Source organism: Spermophilus citellus (assembly GCF_964194105.1).
Source record: "Spermophilus citellus genome assembly, chromosome: 10".
NCBI lineage: Eukaryota > Metazoa > Chordata > Mammalia > Rodentia > Sciuridae > Spermophilus > Spermophilus citellus.
In genome coordinates, this window is record NC_138197.1 from 55,845,583 (window position 1) to 55,868,245 (window position 22,663).

The following is a 22,663-nucleotide window of genomic DNA, read 5'->3' on the forward strand; positions in this document are numbered from 1 at the left end:
TTTTCCTTTTCACTCTCTTGCCTACATTGTTTTTGTTTTCTGAAAACTTTGGGTATTGCACTAAAGCTCATTTATATAAATTATTTAATTGAATATATATACAGTACTGCAAGGTTGCTATTAGTGTTTTTACTCTTCCCATTTTACATAAGCTAAATTGAGGCTTTGAGAATGAATACCATTACCTCAAGGTCACACCTGTTAACATCAGTATTTGAATTCTGGAAGTCTGATCACATCGCCCATGTTCTTAAAACTATTGTATAAAATTGTTTCCTAATCTTTGAAACTTTTCTTCAAATATTGAAATTTGCATTTTATGGGTGCAAAAAGAAACAGAAATGACATTTAAAAATGTATTTTCCTCATATTGCCTTTTGACACTTGTTCAATATTCTTCTTGATGCTTTTCCCTAATTGTAGAACTAGTCTGAAAGGGATATGCTCTTGGCAAAACAATACTCTCTTATATTCCTGTGTTTACAAGAAAAATTCCTTCACTTTCTTGGAGAAAAATGGAGGTAAAATTTTGTTGGGATTTGGCTCTTGGTGTAAGATGCAGATTTTAATTGCAGAAATCCTGAGTTTGAGATCTCTGTTGTTGGAGAGGCCCTCTCTTCTGTTATGTGCCTCCTGAGAATAGGTATTAGTCTAAGGGCTCAAAAGAGCACATTCCAGGTTTATATTTGGGCTTGTTTGTTTATTTTTGACATGAAAACTACCTTGTCTTTAGAATGTTCCTAACAAACCCAAGTTTTCCAAAGGGCCTGCCAGTGTGGGTCTATTAGAGACCTGCTTGGAAATGACCTATGTGGAAATATTTCATGTGGTGCTGTCCAGAAGTGAGCCTCATGGGTTAGATGCCTCTAAATTAGGAGACCTTAACCTGGGGTCCATAGGCTTTAGTGAGTCCCCCCACAACTGTGTGGAACATTTGTTTTTGTTTTTACTTTTTTTTTCCAGAGGGGATTCAGCGTTAAGAACTGTCTTTAGGTGATCTCTATAGTGGCGTTCAACCAAATTGTTCCTGTGATTTTTACTACCTGTTTTAACTACATTTTTCTCTGTTTACATGGATGATTCTCTGTTTACATGGATTATTTAATTGAATACATATATTATTTCTCTGTTCATATGCATTTATTTAATAATGTATGTTAACTTTTTGGTCGCTTTTATAATTTAAATTTCTTCTCCTTAACTATATTCATTCATTTACTCATTTACTTATTAAGTCGGTATTATTCTGGGCACAGTCCTAAAGCAGGCCATGTCTCCTCAGAGTACATCAGATCACCTCATTATACACTCATTATGCGATCCAGTGCCTTCCCATTTAACTGTCATCACGTTTTGTAATTATGTATTGTGTGTTGTCTCCTCAGGAGAATGTCAGGGCTTGTGTGGGTTTTCCTGCCTAATGGATCCCACAGCGCTGGCTGGGCACACTTCCTGGCATGTGAGAGGATCATGGGCAGTATTCGTTGAATGAACACATGTCTCCTTAGAGGGCCTAGTGTCTCAAAAGGGGCTCATTTCACATGTGTTGTGAACAACTAGTCGCTGGAGGAGTTTGAGTGTTCAACTTGGTTTTGAATGCTAAGGGGTAGAATCAGAAGGTACTGTGTGATCCCCAACCTCGATGACCTTGTTTGTAGCACAGCAGGGTTGAGCAGACTAGATTGGAAGCCTTGATCGTAAATGTTGTGGAACGTCAAAACCAGAGAGAGGGAGCGGGCAGCAACCAGGAAAGCCTCATAGAGAAGGGATAGGGGGAGGACTTGAGGGAAGGAGAATGGAAGAGAGAACATGTCAGAGCCAACTGGAAGGAGTTTTCCTAAGGGAGAAAGGGAAATGCTGGGGGTCATTGGAGCCCTCTGATCATTGTGGCCTTTTGGCAAGGCTGTTTGGAGCTGGAGAACAAAAGAGGGTAAGAGGATGGGGTGGAGGTTTGCAGAGCATGGGAACGAGTGTGGGACAAAGTAAGATTTGGAAATAAATTGGGCTTACCCAAGCAATCCCTTTTCTAGAAGGAAATGTAGAATACAGTTTAGTCTACCTGCTTCCATGACTTGGGGACAAATGGAGACCACAGTGATGACAGCTGTGATAGGAGCTGGTTCAAGGAAGGGATATGATGATGCCTACTGTGGGGGCTTGGGTGGGCTGCTGATACAGAGGGTCCAGTACCATGACTGTAAAACTGAGAGGGTCTCAGCATATTCCCAAGCCACTGCTCAGCATCCACCAAGTCAAAAGGAACAAATCTGCAGGGAGTTAATCATCTTCTTAGTTATTATTTGCCATGAGGTCTGACAGTCCCATAGGACCCAAGGTTTCCAGGCTGAACTAATTCTCTTCTTTAAGGTTTGAAACTGTCACCTTCTGCCATCACCAGAATCCCATGTTTCTCACTTGTAATGAAGCACATTTTCCCACTGGGTGCTTTCCATCCTCTCTTTCCTTTGCCAGCTCTCCTCCCTTTGCCAGCTGTTTATTAAGTCTTGATTTTACCTTCCTCCTTCTCCTAAACCCTCACAAATCCATCAGCACCGACAATGAAATGTTGTCATAGAAATTGCAGCACAGAAAGCAAGTTTTACTAAAAAGTACTCATGTCATCAATAAAATTAACAGTAAACAGGGAACTGATTCTAGATTTTCAGTATTAAAATAATTGTATCTACAAATGTCTGTTCCCAAGTGGCTGAAGACTGTAGGAGTCAGTGTTCCAGATGAAAGCATCTGCGGCAAGCCCTGTTAGAATATTTCCATAATCACCTCTTCACATTGCTACATTTCAGCAAAAAAAGCCAAAATGTAGATAGAAGTAATTACCTCCCAGTCCTGATGCTAATGGTGCTATCTCATTAGCATTGTGGTTCATTCAAAAGCCAAGATATACTTTTAATTAGTTTAGATCAGAGATAAAATGAGAGTACAGTAGTTGGGCCAAAGGAAAATGCAGTTCTTCTGTCTAAACACACAGAGATAGTGATGAGGATCCCACTGCTTTTGCTCTTATCTTTGTCTTTGATTCTTTGCTGCTAAAACACTTGCTCTTTGGGAATGCACACTCCTCTAAACCTTTCCCTTCTTTGATGACCCAGGTAAGAATTCAGCCTCTCTGATGCTTTACCTGAGTATTCTATTGCATCTTTATCTAAACTGTGGTGGCATTGTTGTTTAGACACCATATACTGATTTCATATGTGTCATGACAAAAATTTGTTTCCCTATGAACCAATGTGCCATACATAGAGTCACACCATTCGTGTCTTCATATAGGTACTTAGGGTAATGGTGTCCATCTCATGTCCCCATCTTTCCTACCTCCATGCCCTGTTCCTTCCCCTCCCTCTCTTTTGCTGTATCCCAAGTTCATTCCTTCATTCCTCCCATGCTCCCCCCACCCCCATTATGCATCAGCATCCACATATCAAAGAAAACATTTGGCCTCTGTTTTTTTTTTGGGGGGGGATTGGCTTACTTCACTTAGCATGTTATTTTCCAACCACATCCATTTACCTGCAAATGCCATGATTTTATTCTCTTTTAATGCTGACTAATAGTCCATTGTGTATATATACCACAGTTTCTCTATCCATTCATCTCTTGAAGGCATCTAGGTTGGTTCCACAATTTAACTATTGTGAATTGTCCTGCTGAAAACATTGATGTGGCTGTGTCCCTGTAGTATGCTGTTTTTAAGACCTTTAGTTATAAACTAAGGAGGTGGATAGCTGGGTCAAATGGTGATTCCATTCCAAGTTTTCCAAGGAATCTCCATACTGCTTTTCATATTGGTTGTACAAATTCGCAGTCCCACCAGCAATGTATGAGTGTGCCTTTCTCCCCACATCCTACTGACACTTATTATTGTTTGTATTCTTTTTTTTTTTTACATTCACCAAAGAATTTTAATTCATAACATTTTTGAGTAAAAACTTCAGAAATTTGAAGATACATTAACTAAAATTAGGCACTTGTAATTAGTATAAGTACATGTAAGGTATATATGTACTGTTAAAAATGTATGTTATTCTTTTTTTATGTTTGTAATATTTCTTCTTTTTTTAATTTTTTTATTGGTTGTTCTAAACATTACATAGTTCTTGATATATCATATTTCACACTTTGATTCAAGTGGGTTATGAACTCCCATTTTTACCCCGTATACAGGTTGCAGAGTCACATCAGTTACACTTCCACTGATTTACATATTGCCATACTAGTGTCTGTTGTATTCTGCTGCCTTTCCTATCCTCTACTATCCCCCCTGTTTGTATTCTTAATAGCTACCATTCTGACTGGAGTGAGATGAAATCTTAGAGTAGTTTTGATTTGCGTTTCTCTAATTGCTAGTGATCATGAACATTTTTTCACATATTTATGAAAATATGTGATTTATTGATTGTATATCATCTTCTGAGAAGTGTCTGTTCAGTTCTTTGACCCACTTAGTGATTGGATTGTTTGTTTTTTTGGTGTTCAGTTTTTTCAATTCTTTATATATCCTAGAATTAGTGCTCTATCTGATATGAGTGTGGTAAAAATTTGCTCCCATTCTATGGGCTCTCTATTCATTTCACCAATTGTTTCTTTTGCTGAGAAGAAGCTTTGCATACCATTTGCAATTTGAATCCATCCCATTTATGGATTCTTGATTTTATTTCATGTGTTATAGGAGTCTTGTTAAGGAAGTCAGCGCCTAATCTGACATGATGAAGATTTGAGCCTACTTTTTTTCTCATTAGGCACAGGGTCTCTGGTTTAATTCCTTGGTCCTTGATCTACTTTGAGTTGAGTTTTGTGTATGGTGAGAGATGGGGCTTAATTTCATTTGGCTGCATATGGATTTACAGATTTCCCAGTACCATTTGTTGAAGAGGCTATCTTTTTTCCAATATATGTTTTTGGTGCCTGTGTCTAGTATGAGATAACTATATTTATGTGTGTTTGTCTCTGTGCCCTCTGTTCTATACCATTGGTCTACCAGTCTATTTTGGTGCCAATACCATGCTGATTTTGTTACTATTACTCTGTGGTATAGTTTAATGTCTGGTATCATGATGCCACCTCCTTCACTCTTCTTACTAAGAATTTCTTTGGCTATTCTGGGTCTCTTATTTTCCCAGATGAATTTCATGATTGCATTTTCTATTTCTATGAGGAATATCATTGGGATTGTGATTGGAGTTGTGCTGAATCTGTATAGTGCTTTTGGTAGTATGGTCATTTTGTTAATATTAATTCTGCCTATCCAAGAACAAGGGAGATTTTTCCATCTTCTAAGGTCTTCTTTAATTTCTTTATTTAGCATTCTGCAGTTTGCATTGTAGAGGTTTTTCACCTCTTTCATTAAGTTGATTCCTAAGTATCTTTTTTTTTTTTAGGCTATTATAAATAGGGTAGTTTTCCTTGTTTCTCTTTCAGAGGATTTGTCACTGATGTACGGAAATGCCTTTGATTTATGGGTGTTGATTTTATATCCAGCTACTTTGCTGAATTCATTTATTAGTTCTAGAAGTTTTCTTGTGGAAGTTTTTGGATCCTCTAGGTATAGAATCATGTCATCGGCAAATAATTATAGTTTGAGTTCTTCTTTTCCTATGTGTATTTTTTTAATTTCTTTTGTTTATCTAATTGCTCTGGCTAGAGTTTCAAGAACTATGTTAAATAGAAGTGGTAAAAGAAGGCATCCCTGTCTTGTTCCAGTTTTTAGAGGGAATGGTTTCAATTTTTCTCCATTTAGAATAATATTGGCCTTGGGCTTAGAAAAGATAGCTTTTACAATGTTGAGATATGTTCTTTTCATCCCTAGTTTTTCTAGTGTTTTGAACATGAAGTGGTGCTGTATTTTGTGGAATGTTTTTTCTGCATCTTTTGAGATGATCATATCATTCTTATCTTTAAGTTGATTGACTGATGAATTACATGTATTGATTACTGTATGTCAAACCAACCTAGCATCCCTGAGATGAACCCCACTTGATTGTGGTGCACTATATTTTAAATATGTTTTTTTATTCAATTTGCCAGAATTTTATTGAGAATTTTGTATATATGTTCATTAGAGATATTGGTCAGAAGTTTTCTTTTTTTTTTTTTTTTTTGATGTGTCTTTGCCTGGTTTTGGAATCAGGGTGACATTGACCTCATAGATTGAGTTTGGAAATGTTCCCTCTTTTTTATTTCATGGAATAATTTGAGGGGTATTGATATTAATTCTTCTTTGAAGGTCTTGTAGAACTCAGCTGTATATAAATCTGGTCCTGGTGGTCCTGAGTTTTTCTTGGTTTATAGGCTTCTGATGGCATCTTCTATTTCATTGCTTCAAATTGATCTGCTCAACTTGTGTATATCATCCTGATTCAGTTTGAGTAAATCACATGATTCTCGAATTTGTTGATGTTTTTTATACTTTCTGTTTTATTAAAGTACAAATTTTCAAAATAATTCCTAATTATCTTTTATATTTTGTAGTGTCCACCATGATATTTCCTTTTTCACCACAGAATTTAATAATTTGAGTTTTCTCTCTTTTTCTTCATTAGCATGGCTAAGGGTTTATCAATTTTATTTATTTTTTCAAAGAACCAACTTTTTGTTTTGTCAATTGTTTCAATTGTTTCTTTTGTTTCAATTTCATTAATTTCAGCTCTGATTTTACTTATCTCCTGTCTTCTACCACTTTTGATGCTGATTTGCTCTTTTTTTCCTCAGGCTTTGAGATGGAATGTTAGGTCAATTATTTGTTGATTTTTACTACTTTTAAGGAATTAACTCCATGCAATGAACTTTTAGTATTGTGTTTGTGATGTCTCAGAGATTTTGATATGTTGTATCAGTGTTCTCATTTACTTCTAATAATTTTTAATCTCCTCTTTGATATCTTCTGCAATACATTGTTCATTCAGTAGCATATTATTTAGTCTTCAGTTGTTGGAGACTACATAATATAATTTATCATTGATTTCTAATTTTATTCTATTATGATCTGATAGAATGCATGGCAGTATCTGTACTTTTTTGTATTTCTTAAGAATTGCTTTGTGGCATAATATATGGTCTATTTTAGAGAAGGATTCATGTGTTACTGAGAAGAAAGTGTGTTGACTTGTTGATGGATGAAATATTCTATAAATAAGTCTATTAAGTATAAGTTATTATTTGTATTCTTGAGTTTTATAGTTTCTCTGTTTAGCTTTTGTTTGAAGATCTATCCAGTGGTAATAAAGTCATCAGGTATGTTAAAGTCACCCAGTGTTATTGTATTGTGGTCTTTTTGACTCTTGAAATTTCGAAGAGTTTGTTTGATGAATGTAGATGCTCCATTGTTTGGGGCATATATATTTATTATTGTTACGTCTTATTGATGAATGGTTCCCTTAAGCAGTATGTAATATCCATCTTTATCCCTTTTGATTAACTTTGGCTTGAAGTCTACTTTATTTAAAATGAGGATTGAAGCCCGTTTCTTTCCACAGTCCATTCTATCGGTATGTTTTTTCCCCAACCTTTTATCCTGAGTCTGCGGATGTCTTTCTCTATGAGATGAGTCTCCCTAAGACAGCATATTGTTAGGTTTTTTTTTTTTAAAATCCAGTCTGCCATTATCTGTCTTCTGGTTAATGAGTTTAGGCCATTAACATTCAGGGTTATTATTGAGACATGATTTGTATTCCTGGTCATTTTTGTTTATTTTTTGTTATTTGACTTGACTTGGTTTCTTCTTTAATTGGTTTTCCCCTTAGTGTGTTACTTCCCTGTGCGATTTTCATGGTTGTTTTTCATTTCCTCCTTGTGGAATATTTTGCCAAGAATGTTCAGTAGTGTAGGCTTTCTAGTTAAATTTCTTTTCTAGTTAAAATTCTTTTAACTTTTGTTTATAATTGAAGGTTTTTATTTTGTAATCAAATCTAAAGCTTAATTTTTTTGGATATAAGTTTCTTAGTTGGCATCCATTTTCTTTCAGAGCTTGGTATATGTTGTTCCAGGATCTTTTACCTTTCAGAGTCTGGGTGGAGGAATCTGCAGAGATCCTAATTGTTTTCCCCCATAAGTAATCTGATTCCCTTTCTTGTGGCTTTTAAAATTCTCTCCTTATTCCCTATGCTAGATATTTTCATTAAAATGTGCCTTGTTGTGGATTTGTTGTGATTTTTTATTTTTGGTGTCCTGTAAGCCTCTTGTATTTGATTTTCCAATTCATTCTTTATTTTTGGAAAATTTTCTGATACTGTTTCATTGAATAGATTGTTTATTTCTTTGGTGTGTAACTCTATGCCTTCCTTTTTTTAAATATTTTTTTAAGAGCGAGAGAGAGAGAGAGAGAGAGAGAGAGAGAATTTTTAATATTTATTTTTTAGTTTTTGGCGGACACAACATCTTGTTTGTATGTGGTGCTGATGATCAAACCCCGGCCACAGGCATGCCAGGCGAGCTCGTTCCCACTTGAGCCACATCCCCAGCCCCTCTATGCCTTCTTTTATTCAGTAATTCTTAAATTTGATCTTTTTGTGTTATCCCATAATTCTTGAATGTTCTTCTCATTGTTTCTTACCATCTTTCCTGTGTGGTCAACTATATTTTTAAGATTATACATTTTGTCTTTATTGTCTTGGGGGCTGTCTTCCAAATGATGGAATCTGTTGGTGATGCTTTCTATTAAGTTTTTAATTTGATTTATTGTTTTCTTCATTCAAAGGATATCTGTTTGTTTGTTTTTCTTCAGAGACTCCATCTTCTTATTGAAGTAATCTTTTGCAGCCTGTATTTGCTTATGTAGCTCTTTATCAAAATGATCCTTTGTTGCCTGTGTTTACTCTCTTATATCATCCTTTAATTCATAGAACATTTTAATTATGTACATCCTGAACTCCTTCTCTGTAATTTCTTCTGCTATTCTGGCCATGGATTCTAATAATGTAGCATCTTGGTTTGTTTAGGGGCACTTTCTTCCTTTGTTTTTTCATGTTGTTCATGTGTCTTCATTTCTAGCTCTGTGGGTCTGAGGTATTACAGTTTTTACACTATGGGCTTATAGTGCCCCTGCAAGGTTCCAATACCTCTCCTTTAAGGGGGAGATCAATATTAACAGATCCCAATACAAACAATACACAGCCTTGAACCAAAAAGCTTCTATTATGACATTTCAGTTATATCACAATGTACAGAAATGGTGAGTTCAATTATTATCTACAGTATAAACAGTAGGTTTGCAAAAGAGTCTACAGTTTCTGATGGTGACCAAAGAGAGAACTGGGGGTGGGGTGTAGGATGAGATGTTAAGGAGGTAGGAAGTAATGATGTAGAGTTATTAGATCTTAGGAAGTGTGAAAGAGGAATCTAAAGAAGTTGGCTACTAGCAGAAGAAAACAGTGATTTTGGGGAGACAAGTGGGAAGACAATAGACTACAGAAACCAAACAAACATAAAAATTAGGAAAAATAAAAAATGAAAAGATAGAAGATAAAAGAATGTACAACTCAACTATAATATACTATTAAGACAACCCAGTTCTCCATAGCCTAATCCATGAAAAATACTTGGTTTCACAAATGTTGGGGATGTGAGGGAGGGAGGGGGGAGGGAAAGAGAAAAGAATAAAAAAAGAGAAATGAAAAAAATCTTGAAGGAAAATACAAGGATTGTTTCTGTTGGAGATCAGTATCTTTCCTGCTTCTCTTCTCATCCAATAGGTGGGCTTCTCTGCTGTTTGCTGGTATCTCCATCCTCAGGATGGTGAAGGTTAGTAGGGTAGGAGGGTTGGTGTTGGGGGCGGAGCTCCTGGAAGTCGGGTATAGTACTTGCCAGTCCCCAAAGGGAGACTGCATCCCCAGGATCTTCTTTGGGGCTCATTCCTGTGATTTGGTTGCTTAGTCTTATCTCCTTATAGTGCCTGTGGACCTCACAATTCCTGGTCTCTTGTCTTTAAAGTGTATCTCACTCACCCCCTCCCTTTCTCCTTCCTAATCAGGAACCTCTCTATCTGGAGGTTTTGTGGGCTGCACTCTGGGGACTGTGCACCTGTTGTGAGAGCTATTTTATATTGGGCAGTTCAGGACCAGGCTTTGTGAGTTCCAGAAGTGCTGCATAGCCACAAGCACTGTGCCAGGTTATTGACTAAAGGGAAGAGGGATTTGGGGATTATAGGTACCTTGATATTGCTTCTAGGCCCTAGCCAGTGTCCCAAGCTGGGAATTGCCCCAACTAAAGATGACAACAAAGGTGTCCCAAGATGGAGGTGGCTGCTTTCAGGGATGGGGTGTTAGATTGGGTTGGGCTGGGTGTTGCAGGCTGGGTGGTGGCATTGGATGGCATGGTCAGAGATGCAGCTCTGTGATGTGCAGTATTGTGGCTGGTGGCTATCTACAGATCCTGTGCCGTGTCCCCAGGTGCAGGCTATCCTGTGTAGAGGACTATGGCAGTAGGTGCAGTGTCCAAGATAGAGGCAACTGGGGAGCCCTACATTGGTAGATGAGGGTCTTCTGTGGGAGTTGTGCTGGGATTTCTGTTCAGGTGAGTGGCCAGGGGTCCTGTGCTACACTGAGGCCTGGCGACCCACGTGGGCATAGCATCAGGGATTACTGCACAGGAGCAGCCTGTGCAGTGCTCTAATAACTTTCAGAGAAAAAGTATTCCCACTGCTTGAATTCCAGGTCACAGAGCATCACAGAATGCAGCCTTCTTCTAGCCTGCCCTCTTGGATCATGTATCTTATTATAAATAGTTGAACTTTTAAACAAGAACTTCTTTAATTTTAAAATGTAGCTGTGAATTGGGAAGTTTGCTTAAAATCATTTTTTAAAAACTCCTTAAACTTGTAAAGTGTCTGAGTCTTACTTACTTAATGCAATTATATGTTTTATCAATTTCTCCTCATGACAATGAATAATAAAAGTTTTGTTTAAAAATAACCTTTACAGAGACTGGGCATGGTGGCACTTATCTATAAGGTCAGCAACTTGGAAGCCGAGGAAAGAGGATTTCGTGTTTCAGACCAGCTTGGGCAACTTAGCAAGACCCTGTCTTTTAAAAAGCAAACAATTAAAAGGGCTGGGAATGTAGCACGGATGTAGAGTGCTTGCCTAGCATGTGAAAGGCCTAGGGTTTGATTCCAGGTACCTGAATGCATACATACATACTTTTACCGAGTGCTGATTATGTGCCTGGCATTGAGTTTAATGAGTCACATATTTCGGTCCAATACCTTTATTCTCATTTTACAGAAGAGAAAAAGGAGGTACAGAAAGATTATGTCTTAAATTTCTCAGTGGGCATTGGGTTCTGTATAATGAGAGACTTTGAATTTAATGCAGTAAACACCTTTCGAAAACTTCTGTGAACAGGGTACTGTAAGGAATACAGTACTAATAAACCATGCTCTTATCTTTGCATTTCTTTTTTGACTAGAAAGGTAAGGGGCAAACTGGATTTAAGGAGACCAGATAAAACACTGTCAGATGTAGAGTGAATTTTACTAAAGAGAAATGTGTGCCTCTTGAAGAAGAGGCATCAAAGCTACCAGATGAACAACTGGAAGTGGTTTTGACCAAATATTTCATTAATTTAAAACCGTTTCATCATACATTCCAGAAATGAGTTATATTGAGCAGGGAGGTCATATAGGCTGGTGAAAGGACTGACTTCAAAAACAACCCTTTGAGCATTATTTTCTAAGTTTTCTGCTCTATCTTATGTGAAATAAGTTAAGTTTTTCTAATATTTTTCAATCAAATTTGGAATCCTTACATAGTGGCATTCAAATTAGTCATAGAGATTTTTGTTTTTCTAATTGGAACTTTTTATTTTAAAAAAATTATATATATATATATATATATATATATATATATATATATATATATATATATATATAGTGTGTGTGTGTTTGTGTGTGTATTTTAAATAATATGCACCAAAATTCAATTTTAAGTTGCCTCCTCATACTATTTTCTCAGAACTGGATTATCCATTTTTATATCAAAGATTATTTTAAAATTAAACTTGAAATTCCGACAGTTATAAAATTGTTCGAAAGCATGAAAAAAATTGTGTGTAGCAAATATTTCCAAGTTGACACACCAGGGATATTCAGGGGCCTTGTTCTGCACAGCTGTTACCTGCTCTTCTATATAATTCAATTAAAATAATGTAAATCCTTAGACACAAACTTGGTCCCTTCATCTCTTTCCACTTCTGCCTTGGAACATATTAGGGCATTCTGAAGTTTAACATTTTGTGGGGTCCATAATTAAAGATTCAGCTTGTGCACATAAGCCCAGCTGTTTTTTCCCAGTCTTGATAGTAGATTGATAACCTCACCTATCAAAAAGTCAAAATCTTGTTTCCCATTCATCCTAATAAAGCAGCAGGAGTTTCCTGGAGGGAATGCTGACAAGCCTAATTGTTCACAGCTGGAGAGTGGAGGGTTGGTTTCAGCAATGAGATGTTAACCCTCTCTTTCCCTATTTCTTGCTTAACTTTAAACATAAGAATTGGGCTCCAGAGAACTGTGCAGATACTCAGATTTGTAGCATAGTGAAGATCTGTTCATACTCTGGCAAAACCAAAACAGAGACTTAGCGGCTGCTTTTCCTGAAAGCATTGACTCTTTGACTTGGGCTCTTGATGCTTGATCGGTAACTAAAAGCTTGGATAAAAGCTTGGCATCTCCTTTATTACCTTAAACTTTTAGTCAGATTCCTGCTCAGCTCTGCACAGTGAACAAGTTAATGACTTAGGAAATGTCTGTCAACAAGACAATGTTGTTTATTCCTATATTTACCTAACCTATCTCTTCTCCCTTCAAGGATGAAGCCACTAAGGTAAGAAGAACTAAGTTATTTTCAAGATTTGCAGGACATAATAATCAACAGATTGTCAACTGCTATCTTTTACAACATTCTGTTCCAGACCCCTGGAACAGCACCTAGAAGTCCTCAGCCATTGCCCTAAACCTTCCAGAGACAGTGAACCTTGTAGACACATCAACCCATGATGAAGCTGACCCTGCTAAGCAGTAGTAGTCATCTCACAGTGGGAACGGGATGGCTCATTTGAGTGATAAGGATGGTCTCAGAACCAGAAGTGAGATAATGATCAGCCAGTCCACTGTTTGACCAAGACTGTTTAATTATGCAGACCTTTGTCCCTTCCCCAGTTCTTCCCTATTTAAATCTGAAGCTAATGTTAGTACCCACAAAGACAGGGCTGATGACACTAGTCCATAGTCTTCCCAAAATAGGTATATTAAGTAAATTCTTTTCCGAATTCATCATTATTTTTTCACTTGATGTTTGGGGCAAGTGGACAGAGCTGGTTTGTTGGGGCTCACTAAAGACAGTCCCCCCAATCCCTGGCCTAGAAGTCAGGCAAAAAGACTAGTGAGACATTGACTTGGATTTAGAAAGGAGTAATTCCAGGAGTCCCTGTTTCAGGCAAGAGTATTAGGTACTGAAATGTGCCTGCATTTGGGGGTGTCAGTCAAATAGTTACTGGAGCAACTAAAGAACAAAAATTTCTTATTGCTATTCTATGAAGTTATTCTGCCACTTAGAAACATGGAAATGATGAATACAGTTTATTTATAGACATTTCCACAGCAGACATGATGAGACTCGTTTACTAAATATGATGTTTAATTTGTTTATTAACTTGTCTTGTCCCAAGGTACTCTACAATATTTGGTCAAACCTTATTCTGGATGTTTCTGAACAGGTGTTTTTGGATAATATTAATTTTTAAACTTGTGAATTTGAGTAAAGCAGTCTGTATGTGTGTGGACCTCATCCAATCAGTTGAAGGCCTGCACAAAAGAAAAAGGCTGGCCTCCCTGGAGCAAGAAGGAATTACCTTCTAGCAGATGGTCCATGTACTTCATCTGCAAAATCAGATCATTCTGCCTTCAGATCCAAATTGGGACATTGACTCCCCTATCTTTTTGGCTTGTTAGCCTCCATAACCACATGAGTGAATTCCTTATAATAAATCTCCTTGTGTATATATCCACATGTTCTCTTTTGTTTCTCTGGAGAACATTGGTGAATACACTAGGTCACTTGTAAAATGTAGTCACTTCAGACATTATAGCCCTTAAATATAAGAGAAGACCTTCTATCCCAATCATCGTTGTCATCCTCAGACACTTTCAGAATTGTGAGTCTCATGGGGACAGACACTGGGGATGCAGAAAGAGGCTTACAGTGTAACTGAGGGAGGTAGGGTGCACTGTGGGAAGGTAAAAGAGCTTTCAGGGCAGATGCTGTATCAGGAGCCAAGTGGCTGGGATGGATGGGGAGGTTTAGCTTGTACACCGTGGGACCTGGATTCAAAGTTAGGTCTGTGCAGCTGCACTCTTGGTCTCTTTCATTTCTTTATTCATTCATTTGACAAATAGGTATTGAGAACCTGTTCTAAGCCTGGAAGAGCTCAAAGTTCTAAGAATAAATTGCTAAACAAAGCTAGTAAAGTCTCTTGCTCTCGTGGGGCTTACAAATCTACTTTTTACAGTGAATGGGATGATTTATCAGACAGAGTACATTTCTACAGACTTTCATAGTTTCCAAAAACCCTTTTACATCCTATCATTTTATTTTTCCTTAAATAAGAATAATATCTCTTCCGTGTCAGTTATTAGTAAGTTCCTTATATTTTATTCTACTATAAATTATAAATGAGGAAATGAAAAAAAAAATTATACATTTTAAAATAAGTAATGTTAATTTCTACAAAATACCTCCTTCATAAATTACAGTTTTTTCTTCTTTTCATTGCTTTACTCCACCCCAATAAAACTTATTGAGAATCTAATGTAACATTTTAATAGTCCTAGGAAAACATCAGCATACATATTTTTTAAACTTTAAAAAATAAAGCCATAGCTTGATGAAACACTTGTACGCCTTCAGATTTTAAATCCTGTTTAGTAAGAAAAGAAAACAAGCAAAAACTATGGGGTTTTAAAATGGTACTTATTAATTCTTAGGTTTATTTGCATCTTTCATTTCAATGTACAATGTAATATTTGCATCATTTAAATTAGGATGACATCACAAGCTTATCTTTGAAAAAAATGAGGCAGAACCTATAAAAGAAATTTAATACCCACTGTCCTTTGCTTTCATTTTCTAGGAAAATGTGCATTACAGGAAGGTTCAAGATCATGTGGAAGTAGACACAGTGTGGTGTAATTGGGGAAAGGAATAATGCTGGCATTAATGAGGTAGCCTCAAATTTTTGTAGATCAGAATATTCCTTTTCATTTTCTGTGAATTTCTTAGCATATTATTGAAAATCAGCCTGAGAAATAGGTAGCAAATGTATGATAATATGATGATGTCCCAAAGTCACAGGTGGGGTAGTTGGAGTTGATGACTTTTGAGTTCTAGTCATATCTAGAAGTTAGGTTTCAAAAGCACCTGATCTTTCCATTTATTCTCATTTTTGACACACTTAACAGCATATTATTTTTTCTCCCTTTGTTCTCCATCAAAGCAGTGGGATTGGATTCTGTCTTCGGGTAGCCTGCAGTGACTCAGAGCCAGATGTGCATGGCTGGTTACATCCTTTCCCCAGACACAAACTAATGCCTCTGTACATGATGGAGTAGGTAACAGTGCTTTTGATACAGAGGGCCATGATGAGATGTTGAGATAAAGAGCAAATGTCTTTTTATATCCTTTCACAATCCATTAAAATACATTATTCTAGTCCCGGATATATTAAAACATACCTCCTTTGGAAAAACATTATTGGAAAGTAACAGTAGTTACGGAAAATAACTTCTATCCTTCAAGAGAAGAAATTTGGAAAAATGTGAAACCATGGGAGCATAAGGTGAAGCTGGCTCATGCTGCAGTGAATTAGATTTATTTCAGTGATGGAAAAGATTGCTTCCTGTTTTCCCTATAGGCCATAGTCAAATACATCACAAAATCTGCTTCTGTAATTTCAATTGAAGACATAAGTTAAAAAAAAAAAAAGAAGGGAAAAGAAAAGAACTCTTTTCCCCCCATTAAAAGTAAATCAGTGAGGTGGCAAACCTGCTTAATTTTTTATTTTTATATATTGGTGCTGGGGTTTGAAGCCAGGGCCTCATGCATGATAAGCTGGAGCTCTCCCATTGAGTTAGATTCCAGCCCAACTGTTTAATTTTGAAATGGTTATTGTCAAGCCTTTAAAATGACTTCAGTTTAACTTTCAGATTATATAGAATAGTGGATTAAACAGCAGCTCCCTGAAAGGGCCACATCCAAATCCTGGGATTTGTGAATGTAACCTCATTGGGAAAAAGGGTTTTTGCAGGTGTAATTAAGTGAAGGATCTTGACATGAGATCATCTTGGGTTACTTTAGTGTTCCCTAACTCCAATCAAGAGTGTCCTTTTGGGACTGTAGTGGTGGCTCAGTGGTAGAACACTTGCCTATCATGTGTGAGGCACTAGATTTGATCCTCAGCATCACATCAAATAAAATAAAATAAAATAAAGGAATGCTGTCCATCTAAAACCTTAAAAAATAAAATTAAAAAGAAAGAGTGTCCCTTTGAAAGACCGAAGAGAAGAAGACAGACACACAGAGGAGAAGGCAATTCACAGGTCTGAGTGATGTGGCCACAAACCAAGGAAGCCAAGAAGAGCCTGAAGCCACCAGAAGCTGGAAGAGGCAAGAAAGGAGTTTTCTCTAGGGCCTTCAGTGGGAGTGTGTCCCCCCAACGTGGACCTTCTGACTTTCAGAAACTTGAGAAAATAGATTGCTATGTTTTTAGTTCACCAAGTTTACGATAATTTATTATAGCAGCCATGGGAAACTAATGTGTGTATGGCTCAACAAAGATTCACTGAACAACAATTACATCAGAGCTGTGAACAAGTCAATGAGAATATCTCTTTTTCCTGCAAGAAGCTTACACAGATGTAGTGAGTCAGATGGGCTCATAATGGTACAGTGTGAAAAACGTCTGTTAAATGTATACAGAAAAATATAAACATTGGGAATGTGGGGAAAATACAACTTTTTCTTAGCAATGCCAATGTTAAACTGCCAGTAATTCTTGATTTATACTTTTAAAGCATTTATGTAAAATAAGCTATTTTTAGTATACCCATTAATATATAAAAAGAATATAATTAATATCCTAAAGCTTTAAATTTGATGAATTTTTAACCTGGAGCATACTATGAAGGGCATATTTCAGTCTGCTGTATGAATGCTAAGAGAACTAAAGTATAACACTTAACATGCTATGAATCTGGCTGGGCATTTTAATAACCTTTTTCTGTCCAGGCTGTCAGATTTTTCTTTCATGAAAATATTTCTCTAACTTTACAATGTTATCTGTTGAATAGATAACTTGTCATGATAATATTTATCACTACCATATGAAAATGATACTAATAGAATATCTTCTTTCTTAAACGTTATTGAGGTATAATTTATATGCTATATAATCTATGTATTTGAAATGTACAATATAGTGTTGTAAAATAGATTTAGAAAGTTGTGCATATTTTACTACACTGGAGTCTTAGAACATTCCCACCATCCCTCAAAGGCCCCTATGGGCATTTGTTGTTGAGAGCCACAGCCGAAGGGGCCCCAGCAAACTTCCAGCTGCCAGCTGATTGGCTCCTCTGTGGTGATGCTCACTGGGCTGTTTCCCCGCCCTTTCAGACCACGGAGCTGCTCATTGGGGGACTCTTTTGGTTTGCTTTTTTACTAATTTCTGATCCCATATTTTTACTATAACTATAAAACAACCCAACAAGATGACGCCAAACAAAACTGAAACAGAATGAAACAAAAATGGAATAACAAAAAAATCATTATATCAGCCTTTCTATCCTGAAATGTCCATCCATCCTTTCTCCCTATCTGTTCCTCAGACGCAAATAGTTTTTCCTCAGATGTGAGTGGTTTTTCTTCTGTCTTACCCATCTCCAGGGACAGGCAACTTAAAAGTGAAACAAAATGAAAGAAGAATCTTAAAATGGCTATCCATCCTCTCGCCCTTCCCTCAGGGGTGAGCAGTTTACCGTATCACCCTCAGTCGTTCACTGTGAAGGCCACCAAATGCCGCAGTCTGGCTGGGCACAATTCACGAGCCACTTATCAAGCAGAAACGAATTTTATTTTTAGAACACATACACACACTCTGCACCACACAGGCTCTTCAGGAATTCCCTCAGAGCTCAACTGCCACCACCAGCTTCCCATGAACCTCTCAATCCCCCACTCCTCCTGCTTTTGAGGCCGCTTGGCTGGGTCATGTGGGCGGAGCCAAAAGAGTCCCCCAATGAGCAGCTCCTTGGTCTGAAAGGAAGGGGAAACAGCCCAATGAGCATCACCGCAAAGGAGCCAGTCAGCTGGCAGCTGGAAGTTTGCTGGGGCCCCTTAGGCTGTGGCTCTCAACAATTTGAAGTCATTTCTCACTTTCAATCTTAGCCCCAGGCAACCACCCATTCGTTCTCTGTCTTGGTAGATTTGCCTCATCTAGACATTTTACATAAATGTAATAATAAAATATGTGTTCTTTTGTGTCAGAATTAATTTAGCATAATGTTTTTGAGGTTTGTTGTCCTTATTGTATGTATAAGTACTTTCATTTATTTTTAATGCTATGTAGTATTCTCTTGTCTTTTGTTTATAAACGTTTTACTTATGGACATTTGGGTGGTTTTCATTTAGGGTATTATGAATAATTCTGCTATATACATTCCCATACAAGGTCTTTAATTTGGAGGAAGGGATATACAGAGCATAAATTTGTCTTTTGCTGAACTCTTTCCCCTACTGACTGTACCAGTCGATATATCCTACCAGTCACATAGGAATGTTCCACTTACTCTACATCTTCACTAGTAATTTTTACTATCTTATTATCTATTTTTTGATTGTGACTTGATCAGTGGGTGTGAAGTGATTATTTCTTCCTGACCAATGACTGATCATGTTGATTATGTCCTTGGAATCTGTTGAGTTGGACTTTGGCGAATAACTCATTTTATTGGTCCTCAAGACTTAAGTGTATGTATGTGTGAGTGTGCATTTTTTCTGAGAATGGCATAGAGCACACAACAGGAGATGGAAACGGTTTTGAGAAGTTGAGGAAAAAAGTGAGATGAAAAGGATGTTCAGGAAAGAAATAAGAATAAAATGAACATATGATTATAGAAAAGGAAGGAGAAAGGAGAGTTCTTAAAAAGAATAAGTTGTCTTGCTTGGAAAGCGCAGTCATGTCTTTGTAAATGTATCAGTAGGAATGAAAACGACCTGAGCACAACAATTAATAACAATTTGAACATTCTCTGTAGAGAGTAAAGAAGGTGTGCACCGAGGTCATTGATTTACATGAGAACGTGCTCATGGACGGAGAATACTTTTGAATTATTATATTTGTCTCATCTCTGCCAAAGCAGAACACTGTCATCCATGAGTAGGTTCTTTTTCCTTTCTGGCACACTTTCCCGTGTGCAGCCCACTCACAGTTACCCCTTCCCACCTCTCTTGTCCTCTTCGTCTCAGATCCCCATATGCCATCTTGAGGGGTGGTTCTTTTTTCCTTCTTTTTTCTGAGAACATATCTTCATTACAATGTTCCTGGAACACCATAAGCTGTTTTCCCTGTGTGTACTAATATCCACGCAATTGAGAACTGTTTCTTCAGTTTGGGCTTTAGGTGATGATCCGTTTGACAGTCATTGTAAAGAATCCAAAACTGAGTTTTCATCTTAAACTATTTGTTTAATATGACCCCACCCCCACGCACCAATCTCAAAGGGGGATATACAGATTTTCCCAAAAACGTAATAAAATGAAATGTATGTTCACATTTGGAGGACTTTCTTGTAAAATGCAAAAAGGAGAACACATATTTCTCAGTACTTAATGCTGTTATCACAAAATTAATGTGTGTATGTATGTATTGTGAAGATTGAGTACTGTGGCTGGCATTTTAATAAAGAGACCGTTTGAAATGATCGTGGCCACAAACTTAACTCTATACATTTTGCAGTTCTCAATATTGTTTAGAAACTCTTATTTTGAAATTCCCATCAGTGCCAGTTTATGAACCAAACAAAAATGTCTGTTTTTATTGTTATTTTATATTTGAGGTATTGTAATCAAAGTTTCCTTTAAGAATGGTTTCCTCTTCCTTCATGGTGGTTGAACCCAGGGGCTTCACCTCTAGGCAAGCACTCTAGACTCATCTATATCCCAGCCCTCCTTTATTCTTTAAGCATTTGTAATGGCTGAGTTTTTGTTTTCAGGTTCTTGTGAGGTTTGTCTTGTCCCCATGAGGGTTGTTCTTGTTCCCCAGGAAAGTTGTTCTTGGCTGTCTCCTTCCTGGGCTTTCTCTGATGAACTACTGGCCTATCTTGGCTTTGTTTATCAGCAAATTAGGAAGAATTGTAAAAAGTGCAAAAAATTGAAATTTCAGTTTGGAGCAATATTGTAGGTAATGAAGAGTTGAATAAGAGGATTGTTTATCTGTGTAGGTTCATTTAAAGTCAGCAACCAAAAATCTCTAAAGTGATATAGTGAATTTCTACTCCTAAAACTGGGTGGTAGAAGGATCTGGAAAGATAGTATTAGAGAATTTTTAATCAGAAAGCTGAGGACTTAAGATTATTTCTAATGGTTGTGAATAGACAGTGCATTAACTATCTATTAAGGAACACATCACCTTGGCATTCCATTTCTCTCAATTTCCTGTCACATGGTAGTTAAATTTAGAGACTGGGTTAGACTCAGGTTTTACTTTTTGGCAAGAACAAGTCATGTGTGATGATGTGTATTTCTCCTAGGAAGCACAGTAGGTCTAGTTGTCTCCTATCCTCTGAGGTTAGTGGTGTTGAAAGTGATATTCTAATTACCATTCCTTCTTCCTTTATTATATGAAATATTTCTATAAAACAAAATGTTTTCTCATAAATTATCAGATTATCCTGAGAAAGTTTGAGTATTTAAGTATGTTAATTCTCTCTTCTGCCATGATTCAAAATAATACTTTTTGTCTTGGTTACTAGGGATTGAACTCTGTGGCACTTGACCACTGAGCCACATCCCTGGCCCTATTTTGTAGTTTATTTAAAGACAGAGTCTCACTGAGTTGCTTAGTGCCTTGCTGTTTCTGAGGCTGGCTTTGAATTCAGGATCCTCCTGTCTCAGCCTCCTGAGCTGCTGAGATTATAGGTGTGCGCCACTGTGCCCAGCAAGATAATACTTTTGTTTCTTGACGTCTTCCAGAGATGACCAATGAAGTGTTTTATTATATTGTTTTTGTTTCATTCTGTTGATTTGTACCATTATGAACTTATGGATTCAAATTGTTTGAGGTATTTGAATATATTCCAAGTATACAAAGATGTGTCATCTTTGGCCAGTGGGAACCTCTTGAATTTGTCTTATGAGTCCCTTTTTTTTGGATTTTTAAAAAGTTGTTGATGGACTTTATTTTATTTATTTATATGCAGTGCTAAGATTGAACCCAGTGCCTCACTAATACTAGGCAGGCACTCTATCACTGAGCTATCTTCCCAGCCCTTATGAATCCTTTTGACATAACTCTGATAGTCGTTGGTAGTTTTCCTATTATCTGGTAGGACTAGCTGTTCCAGGCTCATTGTTTAGATTTCTTGTCCTAGACTGCCCTACCCTGGGAAATGGTATTTCAAGACTATAAGTTGGGCATAAGTGATATTCATTATGCATGCATGCACATTTTCTCTCTATGTAGATGTAGTATGTCATTAATATATTAGTATGTTGATGGTGTAATATGCATCAATTATATATTAACATTCATATATAATATATATCTTACTGCTATTTATGTATAGTCATCAATATTGAGTTGGTCATTGTTTCTATGAAAAAGAGCTGAAGTACCTTTTTCTTTTTTTAGTCGGTGCATCTTTAGTACACATAGATATATGTAGATGTTTCTAATTTCTAATTAAAATTCAGGGCTTCTTTATTTTTAGTTAACCTAATATATCCTATCTCCTACACCAAAAAATATAGTTATTATCATAATTACTTATGTGCTTTATTCCACTAATATAAACAATAGTCTCAGAATAATTATATCATTATTATCATCAATATGTGATTACTATTAACAGTTCAGGATTTTTTGGTAGCTCTTTTCACCCAAGGTATGTCCATACTCTAAGAGTATACAAATATATACATGTAGTCAATATATAGTCAAATCATTAAATTTAAAGTTATTAAAATAATCCCTGTTTGGCTTATTCATTTACTTCAATTAATGTGAATTTTTAGGGATTGCTTTTTTAAAAAAAATTAACGAATATAGAACATATACACAGTTCTAAAGTCTAACTTAATAAACAAGGTATATTCAGAGGAGTCTAGCCTCCATCACTGATCCTTTTACCTTTACTGCAATTCCCTATTTCCCCTCATTTTAAATTCATTCTTTCCTTGCTTCTTAGATACACAGCAGTGCACTCTACCTATGTTTTTCGCTGTTCTTCTCTTGGTGGCCACCCTCCACAGTGGTACGTGCAGCTCTCCTGCACTGCTCTTGTAGTTGCACAGTGCTTTATTTGTGGATTTGTGTAACTTGTCCAACCTGTCTCCATAATCAGTTTTGTCTTAATATACTGTAAAGAGGGTAATTTTAGTGTTAC

General features: G+C 36.8%; 1 protein-coding gene across 1 annotated transcript in view; it reads left to right on the forward strand.

Annotated features, from left to right (window-relative positions):
* The window catches only part of LOC308658409 (importin-8-like), a 74,943-nt gene that overhangs the window by 41,643 nt on the left and 10,637 nt on the right, over window positions 1–22,663 (forward strand). Inside the window, exon 2 of the mRNA XM_081311022.1 lies at window positions 9,705–9,753. Coding sequence (XP_081167148.1) covers window positions 9,745–9,753 — 9 coding nt within the window. The 5' untranslated portion in view covers window positions 9,705–9,744. The remainder of the gene's footprint in view (window positions 1–9,704; window positions 9,754–22,663) is intronic.